Genomic DNA, 15,526 nt, shown 5'->3' on the forward strand with positions numbered 1-15,526 from the left:
AGTGCGCAGCCCCCCCCCCCCCCCCCCCCCCCCCCCCCCCCCCCCCAGCGCTGCTTTATCGCTTTATATCCGAATTCGTGTTATATCATTTCACATTATATCAGGGTAGAGGTGTACTTTGGATGCAAGAAGTGCTCTTGCATGTTCTTTAAGTAGGACTAAAAGTTTTCAAAAATCATGTAGATTATTCATGTTTTGTGCTAACAGTTGTGGGTTATACCATATCTCCCCAGATTATTTCTAGATGGATTAAACAACGTATTGTTGAATGTTATACATTTTCAGGAGTTCCTATACCTACAATGGTATGGACTTGTTCCACCAGAGCTGTGGCAGTGTCTTAAGCAAGTCCTTGTTTCAGAAATATGCAGGGCTGCAACCTGGAGTTTTTTTACACGCTTTAGTAAATATTATGCTCGTGATTTGGCTTCCAGGGCTGATGCTAGATTTAGTAAAGTGGTGCTTTAGTCTCTATTCAATTAGGACTCTGTTCCATCCTCCATATTATTTTCAGCACTGCTGATCAAACTACCCATAAGTGGGAGTATGCAGAGTCACTCAAAGAAGAAATGAAAATCACTACTTGTAACCAACGTTCTTTGAGATGGCTCTGCATATTCACACTTCCCTCCCACCTTCCCCTCTTTCTCAGAGTCCTCTTATGTGTCTCTGGATTGGTGAGGTAAGGAATTGAGGTGGTAAAGGCCTCTGGACCCCCTTATATAGCCTCACCCTAAAATGTTCGGAGATGCTGAGGGGAGGTGTAAGAATGTGAGCACTCTGACACTGCTTGGAGAATGTTCTACCGTTAAACACCAATAGGTGGTGCAGTACCCCATAAGTGGGAATATGCAGAGCCATCTTGAAGAACTCTGGTTATAAATAAGTAACCTTCATTTCTTTAATATTGTTAATATCTTCCAAATTGGAAATATCTATTAGGGAAATCTACACATCTGTTTTTAGAAGGATTTATGCTAATTAGCCAGTATTTTTCTAAAAATAGATTTTTCTATCTAGCACCATCAGTATCTTCTTTTAGAGGGAACGGCTATCTTACCTTAATGTTGGAGCTGCTCGGGAATCAATGTTAGTACCCAAACAAATCATTATAACTGGAGCACCCATGTTAATATCAGTTCTTTTCATAGGGAAAAATAAATGAAAAGTTATTAGTATGGAAAAGTGTTTATTTTCAAGCTTCTTATTTAGTGCTTTTAGAAGCACAGACGGGAAAATAAAGTGAAAACTTTTTTTTTTTTTTTTTTGGTTAAATTGAGAGCTTTTAAAATTGAACTAAAATGTCTTCCTTTTTAATTGATTTGGGATTTAGATTAATGTGTAGATGTGAACATTAGAAAAACAATTAAATCAGTCTGTTACCTACAAGACTTTATTTTAGGATTTAGGATGTTGTGATTTTCCTGCAGTTGTTGTTGACATCCCCAGTACCTCACCTAATGTATTGATTGTAGCTCCCTGTTCTGTTTTAGGTATCAGTGATATCAATTATTGTTCTAGGGTAAATATAACCCTTAATTCTGGTCTTGGCGAGTAAACCTTTCAATCCACCAATTTAAATGTGGAGTTTTGTTTCATTTTATTGTGTTAGGACTATGTGTGCTGATGCTGGTGCTACATGTGTAAGCACTTCTTGCCAAGTGGGCAAACATCTATAACAATAAGAGACTGATATTGTTCCTCTTTTCAGTTTTCTAACTTTTTTTGCACCATTTCCACCATTGATACAATCCTCCATTCTACAGGAAAATTATATTTAGCAGTATGGACCGTTTGGTGATACTGTTCTTGCAACATATTAGTGCAGTATTTATATAGCTCCTGAATTTCTTTGAAAAGTATCCTGGTGGTTTTTCCTTCAGGGTTTGAATCCACTTACCCTTAGTGTCTATGATGTAGCTTTAGAAACAAAACAGGAAAGAAAATTTAATGTATATTCTAATGACTTGGTCTTGCCATTAGATACATTGGCATGCAATGTCACAGTCTGCTGTTTTATTTATGCAACCATGTGCAAAAACCACATCTTACAAGGACTAAGAATGCACAGCTAAAAATGTAGAGTAGAATCAAGTCATAACCAAATCATGATCTTGGTTAAGCTTTTCTTTATAAGAAAAAACTTGTCATGTAGATGTATTGTTCTGACTATTATGTACTCTCTTGGCATGGTTATTATTAGTGGTGGGCTTCAGAGACTAGCATTAACAGTTGGGCCTAGGCACATTGCACACCATTTTCTTTATTTAAAGGAAGGACCACAGGTGTGGGGAAAAATAAGCTATTGAATTTATATATTCAGCCTTTCCTGAGACTCTTATTCAGTTCCCTGCTATCCAGTAATCTGATTCACCTGCAATTAATCCAATAAATAGCTGTATCAGTGCCACTGTCCCTCATTGTCATGCCGATGTGAACATGCATCAGAAGAAATGAGTCATTTCTAACTCTTGTTAAATGGAACTCGATCAAGATTTTATACTCAAGGTGGCTTTGCCTTGGCTTTCACTCTCTCAAAAAAGGCAAACCACCTGACCAGTATGGATTCCTAGCTTTCAGAATGTTAAAGATAAATAACAAATAAAATTAGTAAATTAAGCCTTCTCGGTCATCCACTAGCATGAACCTTACTTTGTAAGTAGAAATTAGTTGTCAATAAAACTCATGTTGTTAGACAGATTTCCTTACCTTGTAATACAGTGTATTTTGTCTTTATGCAGGGTTCCAAGTTTGGTGTCTTTGGAAGAGACAAAACTTTACACTGGCGTTAACTATGGTAGGTCAATCCTAACTCTGTTAAATCAAGTCACGAGATAATTAATTTCATACTCTTATTGTTAAATGCATGGCCAATTGATTTGATTACATTTGTGGTTCATTATTAAAAATGTTTGAGACCAACTAACCAAGCTTTGCCAAACTTATAGTCTAAAGACAAAGCAGTACAATATAGAAAGGAAAGAGTTACCGTATATACTTGATCATAAGCCGGTTCGTTTATAAGCCGACCCCCCCAAAGATGGATAAGTAAAAATGGAAAAAATTTTATGACGTTCATAAGCCGACCCTATAATTCAGGGGTCAGCAAACTTTGGCTCCCGGGCCATCAGGATAAGCCACTGGCAGGCCAAGATGGTTTAGCGTCTGCGGACATGGAGGTAAACCTAAGTAAACAAAGTGTTCTGGCGCGCCAGCTGCTTACCCTGACGGGTCGGGACAGCAACTGGTGGGGAAATTTTTTGGGCGGGAGAAGCTGGGGGTCAGGGGAGTAACCCGTGACCACCTCCCACATGACTCCACCCTTAGCCCGGGACCCCCCCTCACTCTCCCCATCCCATTCCTTCCCACCTTATCGGGGGGAGGGCCAGGGGAGGATGTCTCTGGCCTGGCTAGAGCTGCTCCGGCATGCTGGGAAGCGCGGTCACAGCCTGCTCCGGGTGGCCAGACCGGGCGGTGCGGCCGCAGCATGTTCCAATGGGTTGGGCTGGGCGGCACGGCCGCAGCGTGCTCCAACAGCGTGGCCACAGCCTGCTCTGGGGGACGGGGCCGAGCGGCATGGCTGCAGCCTGCCAGCCCCGGAGCTGCAGCTGCTTTGGAGGCTGGAGGGAGAGCAGCGTGGCCAGAAGTGGAGCGAGTCTGGCCCCACCTCTTCCCTTCTGGCTCTGCTGGCTGTGCTGCCTCTCCTTGCTCCCTCTGTTGGGGGGAGGGGCTGTGCCCCATCTCTCCCTCTCAATACCCGTTCATAAGCCGACCCCCTTATCTGGTGCTTCCCTTTTTTACTAAATAAATTCGGCTTATGGACGAGTATATACGGTAATATGTTACCAGTCCTTCTTGGAAGTAGTCACAGCATTTAGTTCACCTTACACAGAAGCTGTGCTCCGAAATACGCTCCCAAAACTGCCTGTATTTATATTGTTACTGTTTATGAGCTAAAAACACTCTGTACATCATCCAGGACTAAAATTTACCAAATAAATGTGTACCTTATTTTTCCAGTATCATTTTTCCTTATTCTGTTTTTGGACACATTCCAAAACCAGTTGCCTGTGAAGGCACCTCCCAAGCTTGTACCAGGGCAGAGCATTCATGTGTCTTGGTTTTGACAAGTTCTGCATCCGTCTATGCGAAGTGCAGAATTGTGCTGTGCAGGATATTGTGGGCTATATACCTCAGCCTGAGTGAGCAGAATGCAATTTAGCATGACTTTGTGCTAACGTTTATATAATGTTAATATAATGTGTAATACATATTGATATGGTGTGCAATACGTATAACTTATACTTTGGCTAACACTTTTTTATTGTTGCTGCACCTGCAAAGTATGTCCTGTTTGAGTGCCTAAGTGCACTGTGGTCCTGGTTATTTAGGGTGGTGATCAGTCCTGTATATTTCAGAGAACCTGTCTATCTGTGTGTAGTTGGGGTGGAGTTTGAGATCAGTTGGACCAGTAGCAGTTACAACAGTTGGTACAGAGAATGGAAGGAAGACTTCAGAAAAGCCTGGCAATGCTTAGGCCACGATGAAAAAGCCATGACTCCCAGAAGGGGAAATCGGAAGCCTTAGTTATCATATTAGTAAAACATAAAAAATATTCCAGAAGTTTACTAAACGGGGCAGATATTCAGACTGAATACGCTACTTACAAACAAAGTTACGTTTAATTGTCTTTTTATAGTAAATGATTGGCATGTGAGACCTGAGTCTCTGCCATGTGTACCCTGAGCTCTGAGATTGCATAGCTGTGAGGGAGAAGAGCAGCTAGTATATAGGTGTCTATCATGTAGCCCAGTAGTTCATAACCTCTTTCTTTTCATGTCTCATAACTTGGGTGCTTCTCAGCTTCAAGTGACACCAAGACTTGTGCCAAGTCTTGTATTTAGCTGTCTTAGGCACTTGAGGGGTCCTTGGGACCAACTGGGAAATATCTGTATTATTTTTTCAATATGGTGCATGCCTACATGTGTGTATTTATGATGGGTTATGCTATGGAGTTAGATCAAAAGAAGTTGTTAAAGGAACCAAGCAGGAGAGGTAAAACGGTGTCTCGGATAAGAAGCCTTGAAGAAACAATGGTGAAGCTGTTTATTGGGGAATATGTTCTACCTGACTACAGCCAGGCTAAGAATGGCTTACTCTTCACAAGTCTCAGCCTAACATCAAAAGGAAGATAACAAATCATTAGAAGACCACAGAAAAGGGTTGAGGTTGAATGAGTTGTCAGAGGCTGCCTAGGTAGTCAGCAAGACCTGACAAGGAGACACACACAGACTGAGAGAGCATGCTGCGAGCAGGACAGTCTGCTTCTCAGAACCCAGAGATGGAGGTTAACCTGGCTGAGGAGAGCTTACAAAGGTAAAGGGAAATGTGTATAGGAAGTACTGATATCTGCATTTTACAGATGAGGAACTGAGGTGCAGAGAAACTGAGTTGCATAATGTCACACTGCAGGCTTCTTGTATAACAGGGATTTGAGCCCAGGTCTCCTTCTTGCAGCACTTCTAAAAGGATTAACCTGGCACGTGAAAGATTCTTGTCAGAGGTGGAGCTCCTCTCTTTGAATAAAACTTTATCTCCAACCACTGTCCTCAGTGCTTGAAGGGATGGGAAATTCTTTCTCTTTCTTCCTTCTACCATTCCCATTGCCTGGATTGGCAAAGTACTACTTTCCCCTCCCCTCCCCTCCAAGCAACCAAAGAGAATAGAAATTCCAATCTCTCCCCTTCTTAATTGCTTGAAGGATAAAGTCCCACCCCTCAAGCATTCTGCTCTTCTTTCCCACCCCAGTCAGTGTACTCTTCAGAGCTTGTGATATGATGGGCACTCTGCACCACTCTGACGTTGCACAGAACCAAACTCCTATTTTTGCTCTCCCTTATCTTAGGCAAAGCACTTGTCCACTACTAACTCTGCCTAAGGGTATGTCTGCACTGCAATAAAAGACCCGTAGCACAGCCATTACTCAGGTTGCAGTATAAAAATTGCAGTATAGATGTTTGGGCTCCGACACCCCGCGAGGGGGTTGGGTCTCAGAACCTAGGCTCCAGCCCAAATCCAAACATCGTCACTCTTTTTAGCTCAGCAGCCTGAGCCCCGCGAGCCTTAGTCAACTGACCTGGGCTCTGAGACTCGATGCTGCAGGTTTTTTATTGCAGTGTAGATGTACCCTGAGTGGCAGAACAGAAGCATGTCCCAACCTGCATGGGACTGTAAACCATTTTTGCCCCTTTGCTTGAAGAACCATTATTGTACTCATTTAGTGAACAAGGTTGATGAACTTGAAAGATGTCCTGTCCAGTATTTGGTCTGACAGATGGTGACTTCAACATGGGATTTCAGCGTGATGTGGAAAACTGAGTGGGGTACCCCATGACTTTGGCAGAGAGATGCTAAAGACTGTTTCTATTAAAGTTGTATGTGTGTGTATATAAAAATATAATAATTTTTCCAAAGTCTTTTTATATCACCCTTATAGAGTCCCATACCTCATGATTTGAGGTATGTAAAGAAACTCTAATCTGTTTTTGAGCTTTTGCATGTCAGTCTGAGTTTCCATTAATTATTTTTTTCAATTAAGCTTCTCTGTATTTTATAACACTGTGTAACTTAGCGAATATACTTTATATATAATGAATGTTCTTATTATCTTGTGTAGATGTATCGAGAGAGAACCACAGAGAAACCATGGCTAGGGTCATAAGGAAACTGCTGCGTAAGTACATTTTTGTCTCTCTCTCTCTCTCATTCCTGTATTTAGTTCATATGCAAAGATTTGCTTTAAATGTTGTCAGTTTATTGGGCTTTTAAATCTAATATCAATATTGTAGAGCAAAGCAAAGAGGCAAAATCTGTTGTCATGAATTATATGACAACATAAATGCCACAAAGTTTTGAGCTTCACAAGTAGATAAAATATTTCATTGAGTGTAGTTAACTCTTTGACCTGAGCTTCATATCAGATAACACACTTTTTGTTTCCATTCCAACGGTAGACTATATACTCGACAACTCAGAAGATGATACCAAGTCCTTGTTTCTAATCATAAAGGTATAATAGTAATTTTTATATGTTTTATTTTAATTTGAACGGGTTGACTTGTTTTACATAATGTAAAACCGTTTGTTTCTAGATCATTGGTGATCTCTTACAATTCCAAGGGTCTCACAAGCATGAGTTTGACTCCCGGTGGAAGAGCTTTAACTTAGTGAAGAAATCGATGGAGAACAGGGTCAGTATCTTGTTTACATAGTTTAGTTAGGAAAAAACAACTTTTTTTAAGTTTTAGTTTTGGCTGTTTTTTGGCCTTAATGTCTTAATGGAACTCTACATGCATTCCTAGTGAAATTGATATAAGTTACAGTGGGCTGATGAATATTTTTATGTTACAATAAGTGCCCTTTTTCGAAAGGTTTCAAAGCACTGTACAAATGTTAGTTAAGCCTCATAACATCCCTTTTTATATACTGAATATTGATGCTATTAATGATAGATCTTTATGTTAATTTGCTAGTCACTAAGAAACTACATGCTGGGATTTTTTATTTTGGTGATTTAACTGCATGGAAATAATACATTCCTTGGATGTTAAGTTGCTGCTATTGCTAGCACTTGTGAAGCACTAATGATGTTAGAACCATAGATGCCAATTAAGTTGAGAAGCATATAGGAACCAAACTCCTCTCCCTTTGTTTAAATAATATTTAGCACTTCTCATCATTAGATCTCCAAACACTTCTTAAAAGTGGGTAAACATTAATATCTACATTTTACAGGTTGAGAAATTGAGGCATGGAGAGTTTAAATGAGTTACCCAGTGTTATGAAAAGTGAAATCTAGATTATTGATCATGGCTGCTGAGGTAGAGAGCAGAGAAGGCAATCTTTGAGGTAGTTAAGTCCTCACACATTTAAAGCAATAAAGATAAGGACCAAGATCTTAAATTGGGCCAGCAGCAAATGTACAGCATGATCATTAGTGAGAATGTGCTCTTGTCAGTCAAGTCCCCCATAGACACCCACACCAGTAGCATGTGGCTACTGCATGTTAAACCATCTGTAGGTTGCATCTAGTCTTTTGCATTAGTTCATGAGAGAGCATCCTGAAATAACTTAAGGCGATATTGTTTTGAGGTGGCAAAGGTGTTAGATAGCAGTATGTGACAGATTTGGCAGTTTCAGTGGAAAACCATATTGAATTAAGATTAAATATTTTGGAGTCCATTGTATTAAAGGGAAAGATTATGTATTATTGTGGGCCTGCACGGTCATAGGACTATATTGAACAATGCGGCAAACAATCATGATCTTTTGGGACAATACCTGTCAAGTGGAATTCCTGGGAAGTAGCTTGGGGGAGATGAATGCAAATGCCCTCCACTGGTTATGCAGAAACCCAGCCTTTTGAAGCTATGCCCTGAGGAGAGAACCATTGTCTGCTGATTACCTGCTCCCAAAGGTTGGAGATCAGAGGCCCAATCTGTATAAAGAAACAGGCTGATCTGCACAATTGGGGTGCTTGTTCTGAGCTGAGGCTATTATGAACTTGAAGCCACAGAAAAAACCCTTTGGTGAGGTTTGAAAGATTGACTCTGATTGGAGCCCCTCCTGGAGTTTGGAGGGAGGGTGATCTCTGAAAAACTAATTAGCATGCACATAGGTTCTTGTATTGTTTTTAATATGTTTCTTCTGTAATGCTTTCACCTTAAGAATAGATGTGCTTGCTTAGAAAGGTCAGTGTGGTAACTTATAACCAGAGCCTCTGAGTAGAAAGCAAAGTGTGGACGCAGGCCTGTCTAGGTAGTCTGGCTTGCTGGGAACTGAGCAGCCTGGAAAAACCCTGGTCAAGAGGAAGAGAGATGCAGGTCTCGATCCAATAGAAATTACTGCTCAGGAGCTGGGAACCTAGAGTGGATGCCTTTGCTGGACCGCAGAGGGGAAATACAGGTGCAGTTGCCCCAAACTATGACATAGTAGTTAAGTCTGTATTCGAGCATGTAGTCTCCTAGTTCGCCCAAGGCCTTTCCAACCACTACAGCTATTTCTGTGTTTGAGTAGTGAAGTATTCACCAGGAACCTGAGATTGCATGCTACCTTGATAACTGGGGGTGGGGGCAAATGCACTCAACATAGTTTTATTAATTCTTCAAGGATTCCCCTTCCTATCAACAATCACTGCTGCTTTAACTGGATTCGGTTAGAGCCAGCTGCTCTTCATCCCCAAAGTGACTCTTTTCAGGATTTATATCCACTTTGTCTCAGTTTAGTTAGGTCTACAGGACGCTGTGGAGGGAAAGGGTTCTTTCCCGTGGTTGCTGGCACTACCAGCTGCTATGGCTGACCATGGTAAATCCCTGGGCTTTAAAAACTGCCGGCTCTGTGTCTTACTGCTTTCCTCATGAAGCAGTAATAAGGCCAATCTCTGACCCTGAACTATAGGCACCTGGATCCTCAGGAGACTGGTGGCTGTTGAAATCTGCCCTGACTTCATCATCAAAACTAGCAAAATGTTCATTCAGTCCTCTGGCTTCCTCATCTGGGAAGCAGAGAAATGGATCAGGCTCAGAGCGCAAAAGTCTCCTAAGGAGAAGAGGTGAAGATCATCACCCTCCCTGGATCAGACTTCAAGGTTGCATAAGACTACCATGCAGTTGGACATTAAGGGTGCCTCAAAACGTAGGAATAGTTCCCTAAGCACGAGAGCCCGTACCAGCTGAGTGGACCTAGCCATAATACAGGTCCTACCTGATGCTGTCATGGCTGTTTTAGCCTTCTCATTATTGAGGTAGTCAGAAAAAAAGATAGCCTGGTACCGGGTAGAAGCTTGACTGCAGTGCTGGTCATTCTGTTGCCACCAGCTCCAGCGCAGTTACTGCTAAACCAATCTGTTGGTGATCAAGTGCTTTGGGCCATGCTGACATGGCTGACACCTGTTCAGCTACTGGAGCTGCATTCACCCTGATGCTGTCCAGATTTCTGGACCCAGGGACTTTGATGCTTCCACTGTCTGGTCAGGTTCCCCCTAGACCCACAGGTTGAGCACCATCCTTCCCAGAGGATTGTTTCTGACTCAAAGGAAAGCCATTAGCCATCCCTGGTCAGGTCCTGGTACCCAACAGTATCAATCATCTGGGGGATAAGAGGCATGTACCTGTGGCGGAGGGCAGAACCAACCCAGCCCGGTACTGGGATCACTGGGACCAATCATCGTGGGGCCTGGTGCTATATGATCCTGGCATGTGGGCCCCCTGGGGACTGCAGTACTATCCAGGACCAGCCTCTTCACCACACTTATGAGGCAAACTTATGAGTGTGCCAAAGACTGGACCTGTCCCTGCAGCATCCCTGGGACCAGGAGTAGGCGGCTCCAGTGCAGCAGATCCAGTGCAAGGGTCAGATAATACTGGCCACGAGCTCTTCTAGATGATGCCCTTGTTCCAGAACAGTCAGCTGCCACTCTTGAGGACTAGAAGATTTTCCAAGACCTCATGGGACATTAGTATCAGTGGCCTTAGAGATACCTATGCAGGTGGTGTGGGATATGCCACACAAACTCCTCAATAATCCTGTACTTGGTACTGGGACTCATAGTGATCCTGATTTACAAGGGGCTATTGGAGCCCATGAAAGCCTTATGGCAGACACCAGCATCACTGGCACTGACATCCAAATGGACAGCTAGGTGGTACCAGGTCCTGGCTACTGGATACGAACAGAGTTCTATTTGCATCCAGTACCAGTGGCCAATGAGCATTCCCGTTAGAGCGGCCAGAAATTGACCTCTAAAGATGAGACAGTGAAGCACTTAAAACGTGGTGGCCAGAAATCCTACTCCACTTCGAGCTTCCAGATGAGGATCTTGAACTACCAAGTGGTCTTGGCAAAATGCAACCACATCAGCTGCCTGTATCTTACAGCTGTTCGACAGGCTGCCACACGATTGCAGGGCTGACTTCCAGTCTAGCTGGCGAAAGGTCATGTGGTGGCCAGAACTGCGTTGCAGGCAGCTTTGGACATGAAGGCGATGGCAACAACAGTTGCAATGCTCCGCTCCTCCTGGCTGGCTTTGGCAGGCATATCTGAAGAATTTCAAACAGTTATTGAGGACCTGCCACTTGAGGGCTGCTCACTCTTCCACAAGAAGACTGACGAAGCAATGAGATCTGTCATAGGGTCCACTCACCACAGGTGGTGCCTCTTCACGGCCGCTCAGGGACTAACTCTTTCCAGTTCCAGGGCCCCCTTCTGCTGCCGCTCTCTCTCTCTCTCTCTCTCTCTCTCTCTCTCTCTCTCTCTCTCTGCAACTTCAGGGGCTCCTTCTTTGTGACTTGTCCCTCCAGCCAGGTCACTGTGTGTTTCCTCCTGATGGGGTATCAGTCCTTCCTTATTAGCAGTCTTCTCATTCATTGCCTATGACGGGATCCCCAGGGTGCAGCCTGGACTCTGGCATTCTGTGATTCTGTGTGTAGAGAGGGTTCATCGGGGTTCGTCCCTCTCCGGGGAGGCGGGGAACCACACCGCCTCCTTAAACTGTATCAAGCCACAAACCTCTTGCAGGTATTGCACTTGCACAGACATCCACAGGCAGGGACACACCCAACTGAGTTACATGAATGCTTTCTCAGCCACTCGTGAACCAACAAGAGAGAGGCTCCAGCTAATTTCCCCCCACACACACTTCCTCAGACTTGCACCCCCAGAACTGTACCGTCTTGCACTGGTCAGAAGTCTAGTCAGTGTAAGTTCATTCCCCAGTCCGCCTCTCCCTCAATGTGGAGAGGACACACACTAGCCTTTGTAAACTGAGCTGAGATTTCCCAAGCACTTCAAACAAAACACACTGTTTTAGGTAAAATATAAAACAGATTTATTAGCTACAGAAAGATTGATTTTAGGTGATTAGAGGTAGCAAGTGTGAAAATCAAAGTTGGTTGCCTAAGAAATAAAAATAAATTCGTAGTCTTGAGTTCTGTAAACTAAACAGGATTTGAATCAAGCAGTGTCTCGCCCTGACAGATAGTACAAACAGATTACAGAACCTGAATATACAGGATGAAACCCTTTCCTGGCCTGGACCATCCTTCCCTTGTTCAAAGTCTTTGTCCTCCGTGTATTGAGTTGGGCAGGGGGAGTGGCCAAGTGATGATGCTGGAAAGATCTTTTGACATGGGGATCAGGCAGTGCAAATTGGTCAAGCAGTCTCCATTGTCTACATGTTCTCTCTGAGAAGTCATCTGGGATAGCCCTTGGGAGAGTGGCAGGGCTGGCCCACAACATTTTGGCACCTGAGGCGGGGAGCTCAAATGATGCCCCCAACCCCCTCGCTTGGGCCAAAACTTTGAAAGGTCTCAATTCTGCCTTCTTCCTGTTCTACACCTCTCATGGTACTGCTCTGCTACCTACCCCAATAAAGGAGAACTAACAACTTAAAATGCCTTGTTCAAAAATTTTAAGGTTTCAGAGTAGCAGCCGTGTTAGCCTGTATCCGCAGGAGTACTTGTGACACCCTTAGAGACTAACACATTTATTTGAGCATAAGTTTTCATGGGCTACAGCCCACTTCATCACATGCATAGAATGGAACATATAATAAGAAGATATATATATACATACAGAGAACATGAAAAGGTGGAAGTTGCCATACCAAGTCTAAGAGGCTAATTTATTAAAACGAGCTATTATCAGCAGGAGGAAAAAAAACTTTTGTAGTGATAATCAAGATGGCCCATTTTAGACAGTTGACAAGAAGGTGTGAGGATACTTAACATGGGGAAATAGATTCAATTTGTGTAATGACCCAGCCACTCCCAGTCTCTATTCAAGCCCAAGTTAATGGTATCTACTTTGCAAATTAATTCTAGTTCACAGTTTCTCGTTGGAATCTGTTTTTGAAGCTTTTCTGTTGCAAAATTGCCACCTTTAAGTCTGTTACTGAGTGACCAGAGCGGTTGAAGTGTTCTCCTACTGGTTTTTGAATGTTATGATTCCTGATGTCAGATTTGTGTCCATTTATTCTTTTGCATAGAGACTGTCTGGTTTGGCCAATGTACATGGCAGGGGGGCATTGCTGGCACATGATGGCATATATCACATTGGTAGATGTGCAGGTGAACGAGCCCCTGATGGCGTGGCTGATGTGATTAGGTCTTATGATGGTGTCACTTGAATAGATGTGGACAGAGTTGGCATCGGGCTTTGTTGCAAGGATAGGTTCCTGAGTTAGTGTTTTTGTTGTGTGGTGTGTGGTTGCTGGTGAGTATTTGCTTCAGGTTGGGGGGCTGTCTGTAAGCGAAGACCGGTCTGTCTCCCAAGATCTGTGAGAGTGAGGGATCGTCTTTCAGGATAGGTTGTAGATCTTTGATAATGCGCTGGAGAGGTTTTAGTTGGGGGCTGAAGGTGACGGCTAGGGGCGTTCTGTTACTTTCTTTGTTGGACCTGTCCTGTAGTGGGTAACTTCTGGGTACTCTTCTGGCTCTGTCAATCTGTTTTTTCACTTCAGCAGGTGGGTATTGTAGTTTTAAGAATGCTTGATAGAGATCTTGTAGGTGTTTGTCTTTGTCTGAGGGATTGGAGCAAATGCAGTTGTATCTTGGAGGTTGGCTGTAGACAATGGATCGTGTGGTATGTCCTGGATGGAAGTCCTGGATGGAATTTTAAGTAACACTTAACTTTCAGACGCCTGAACAGCAAATGTAACTTTTCTTATCTGCACAGTAAACACTGGTATTTTTATCTGTTTGAATAATCAAAGTGGTGCTTTTGGTGCCCTCTTGGTTGCAAAGATTTGAACTGCTTCCTTCTGAAGGTCCACAGTCTGGGCCAGCTCATGCTGTATTGAGATGGTTGCAAGGCCGACCAGCCTCTCCGGTGTCATTGTGGAGCGTAGATGTGTTTTTACTAATTTCAGATTGGAGAAGCTGTGTTCTCTACTGGCAACTGTTACAGGAAGTGTTAGAAGTATGCGCAGAGCAACAAAAGCATTTGGAAAGAGGGTGGTCATCTTATTTGTGCACATATATTCCAGAACAGCCTTTGGAGTTGATCCTGCTGAAATGTATCTTGAAAGGGCTTTCAGTTCATCACCTAAATCACTTTCATCAATATTGCGCATGTCATCATGTGTCAACACTGTCTCTAGTGCCCTGCATTGCTGGTGTAGGTCTTCTTCAGGTATCATGAGGAGTTCTGGAATATCATACAACATCCCAAATATACTGCTGTGTTCCTTGAGCTGCATAAACGTTCTTCAACTGAATGTATTGCACAATCTAGCACCTGGTTAAAGAATTCAACTTTTGAATTGTTGTTTGGGGTCTCTTATGGGATTATCCCGTGCCTCGTAATCAAAATGTCGTCTTCTTCGGTGACTCTTGTATTCTTGAATGAGTGGGAAAATAGATTCAGTGTGAAGTTCCATTGCCAACTTCTGTGCACTCTTCAGAACTTTTTAAAATCCCTCATCTGACCGGTAAGACTGTAGGTATGACTTTGCTTTGTCCAGTTGTTCCATTGCTCCAGATATATCAAGGTCAACACCTTTGAGTCTCTTGCTTACAACATTTATTTCAAACAATATGTCATGCCACAACACTAAGCCACACAGAAATTTGAAGTTATGTATGTTTTTGGTGATTCCATTTCCCTCTGCCATCGATGAGTTGATGCAGAGAAAAATACATAGATGCTTTGAATTACATTAAAAAATTCAGCAGCCTCGCTGGAAGCTGATGCTGCATCACTGACCACCAAGTTCAATGAATAAGAACTGCATGGGACAAAAAAACGGTGAGGGTTTAATTCTTGGATCCATGTCTGCACTCCTCTGTTCTTTCCTCTCATGTTGGCACCATTATCGTAGCCCTGACCTCTCATGTCAGCTATTGCAATTCCCGTATCTTCCAGCTTTTTAAGAAGCACATTTGTCATACCAGCTCCTGTAGTATCATCAGTGTCAATAAATTCTAGAAAATGCTCTCTGACAGTCACCATTGCAGGGACATTTTCACTAGGTTCTGTTGTTGTTGTTACAAAATGCACCATTAAAGTCATTTGTTCCGTATGGCTGGTGTCAGGTGTGCAGTCCAGAATAACAGAGTAATATGTTGCTGACTTCATATTACATGTTGATGTTGCCACAATCGTCTGTTTGACTTTTGTTGCCAGTAACTGTGTGATCTCATTTTGAATTGTTTTTCCAAGGTAGTGGTGTGTGTACATTTCTTGGGTGGTGACTCTTCTTAGATGTTCCTGGAGTACAGCATCAAACTCAGTCATCAGCTCCACAATTTTAAGGAAGTTTCCATTGTTTGGCACATACAGTTGATCTGAAGTGCCATGCAGTGCTAGGTTTTGGATAGCAAGCATTCTCACAATGGCAGTGAGCCTTTTCAGAACATTTTGCCAGTAAAGAGATTCTGATGCAATCTTTTCTTGATGCTGATCATCTATGGTGGCCTTTAACCTTAGTCTCATCTCAAGCTCTTTCCACCTATGGAATGCTTTCTGGTGA

General features: G+C 43.0%; 1 protein-coding gene across 1 annotated transcript in view; it reads left to right on the forward strand.

Moving 5' to 3' along the window:
- The window catches only part of PSME4 (proteasome activator subunit 4), a 207,189-nt gene that overhangs the window by 104,460 nt on the left and 87,203 nt on the right, over window positions 1–15,526 (forward strand). The window contains exons 19-22 of the mRNA XM_026652532.2: window positions 2,742–2,797; window positions 6,677–6,733; window positions 7,014–7,069; window positions 7,152–7,250. Coding sequence (XP_026508317.1) covers window positions 2,742–2,797; window positions 6,677–6,733; window positions 7,014–7,069; window positions 7,152–7,250 — 268 coding nt within the window. The remainder of the gene's footprint in view (window positions 1–2,741; window positions 2,798–6,676; window positions 6,734–7,013; window positions 7,070–7,151; window positions 7,251–15,526) is intronic.

Source organism: Terrapene carolina, unplaced genomic scaffold, assembly GCF_002925995.2.
Source record: "Terrapene carolina triunguis isolate 2854851 unplaced genomic scaffold, T_m_triunguis-2.0 Scaffold120, whole genome shotgun sequence".
Taxonomy (NCBI): domain Eukaryota; kingdom Metazoa; phylum Chordata; order Testudines; family Emydidae; genus Terrapene; species Terrapene triunguis.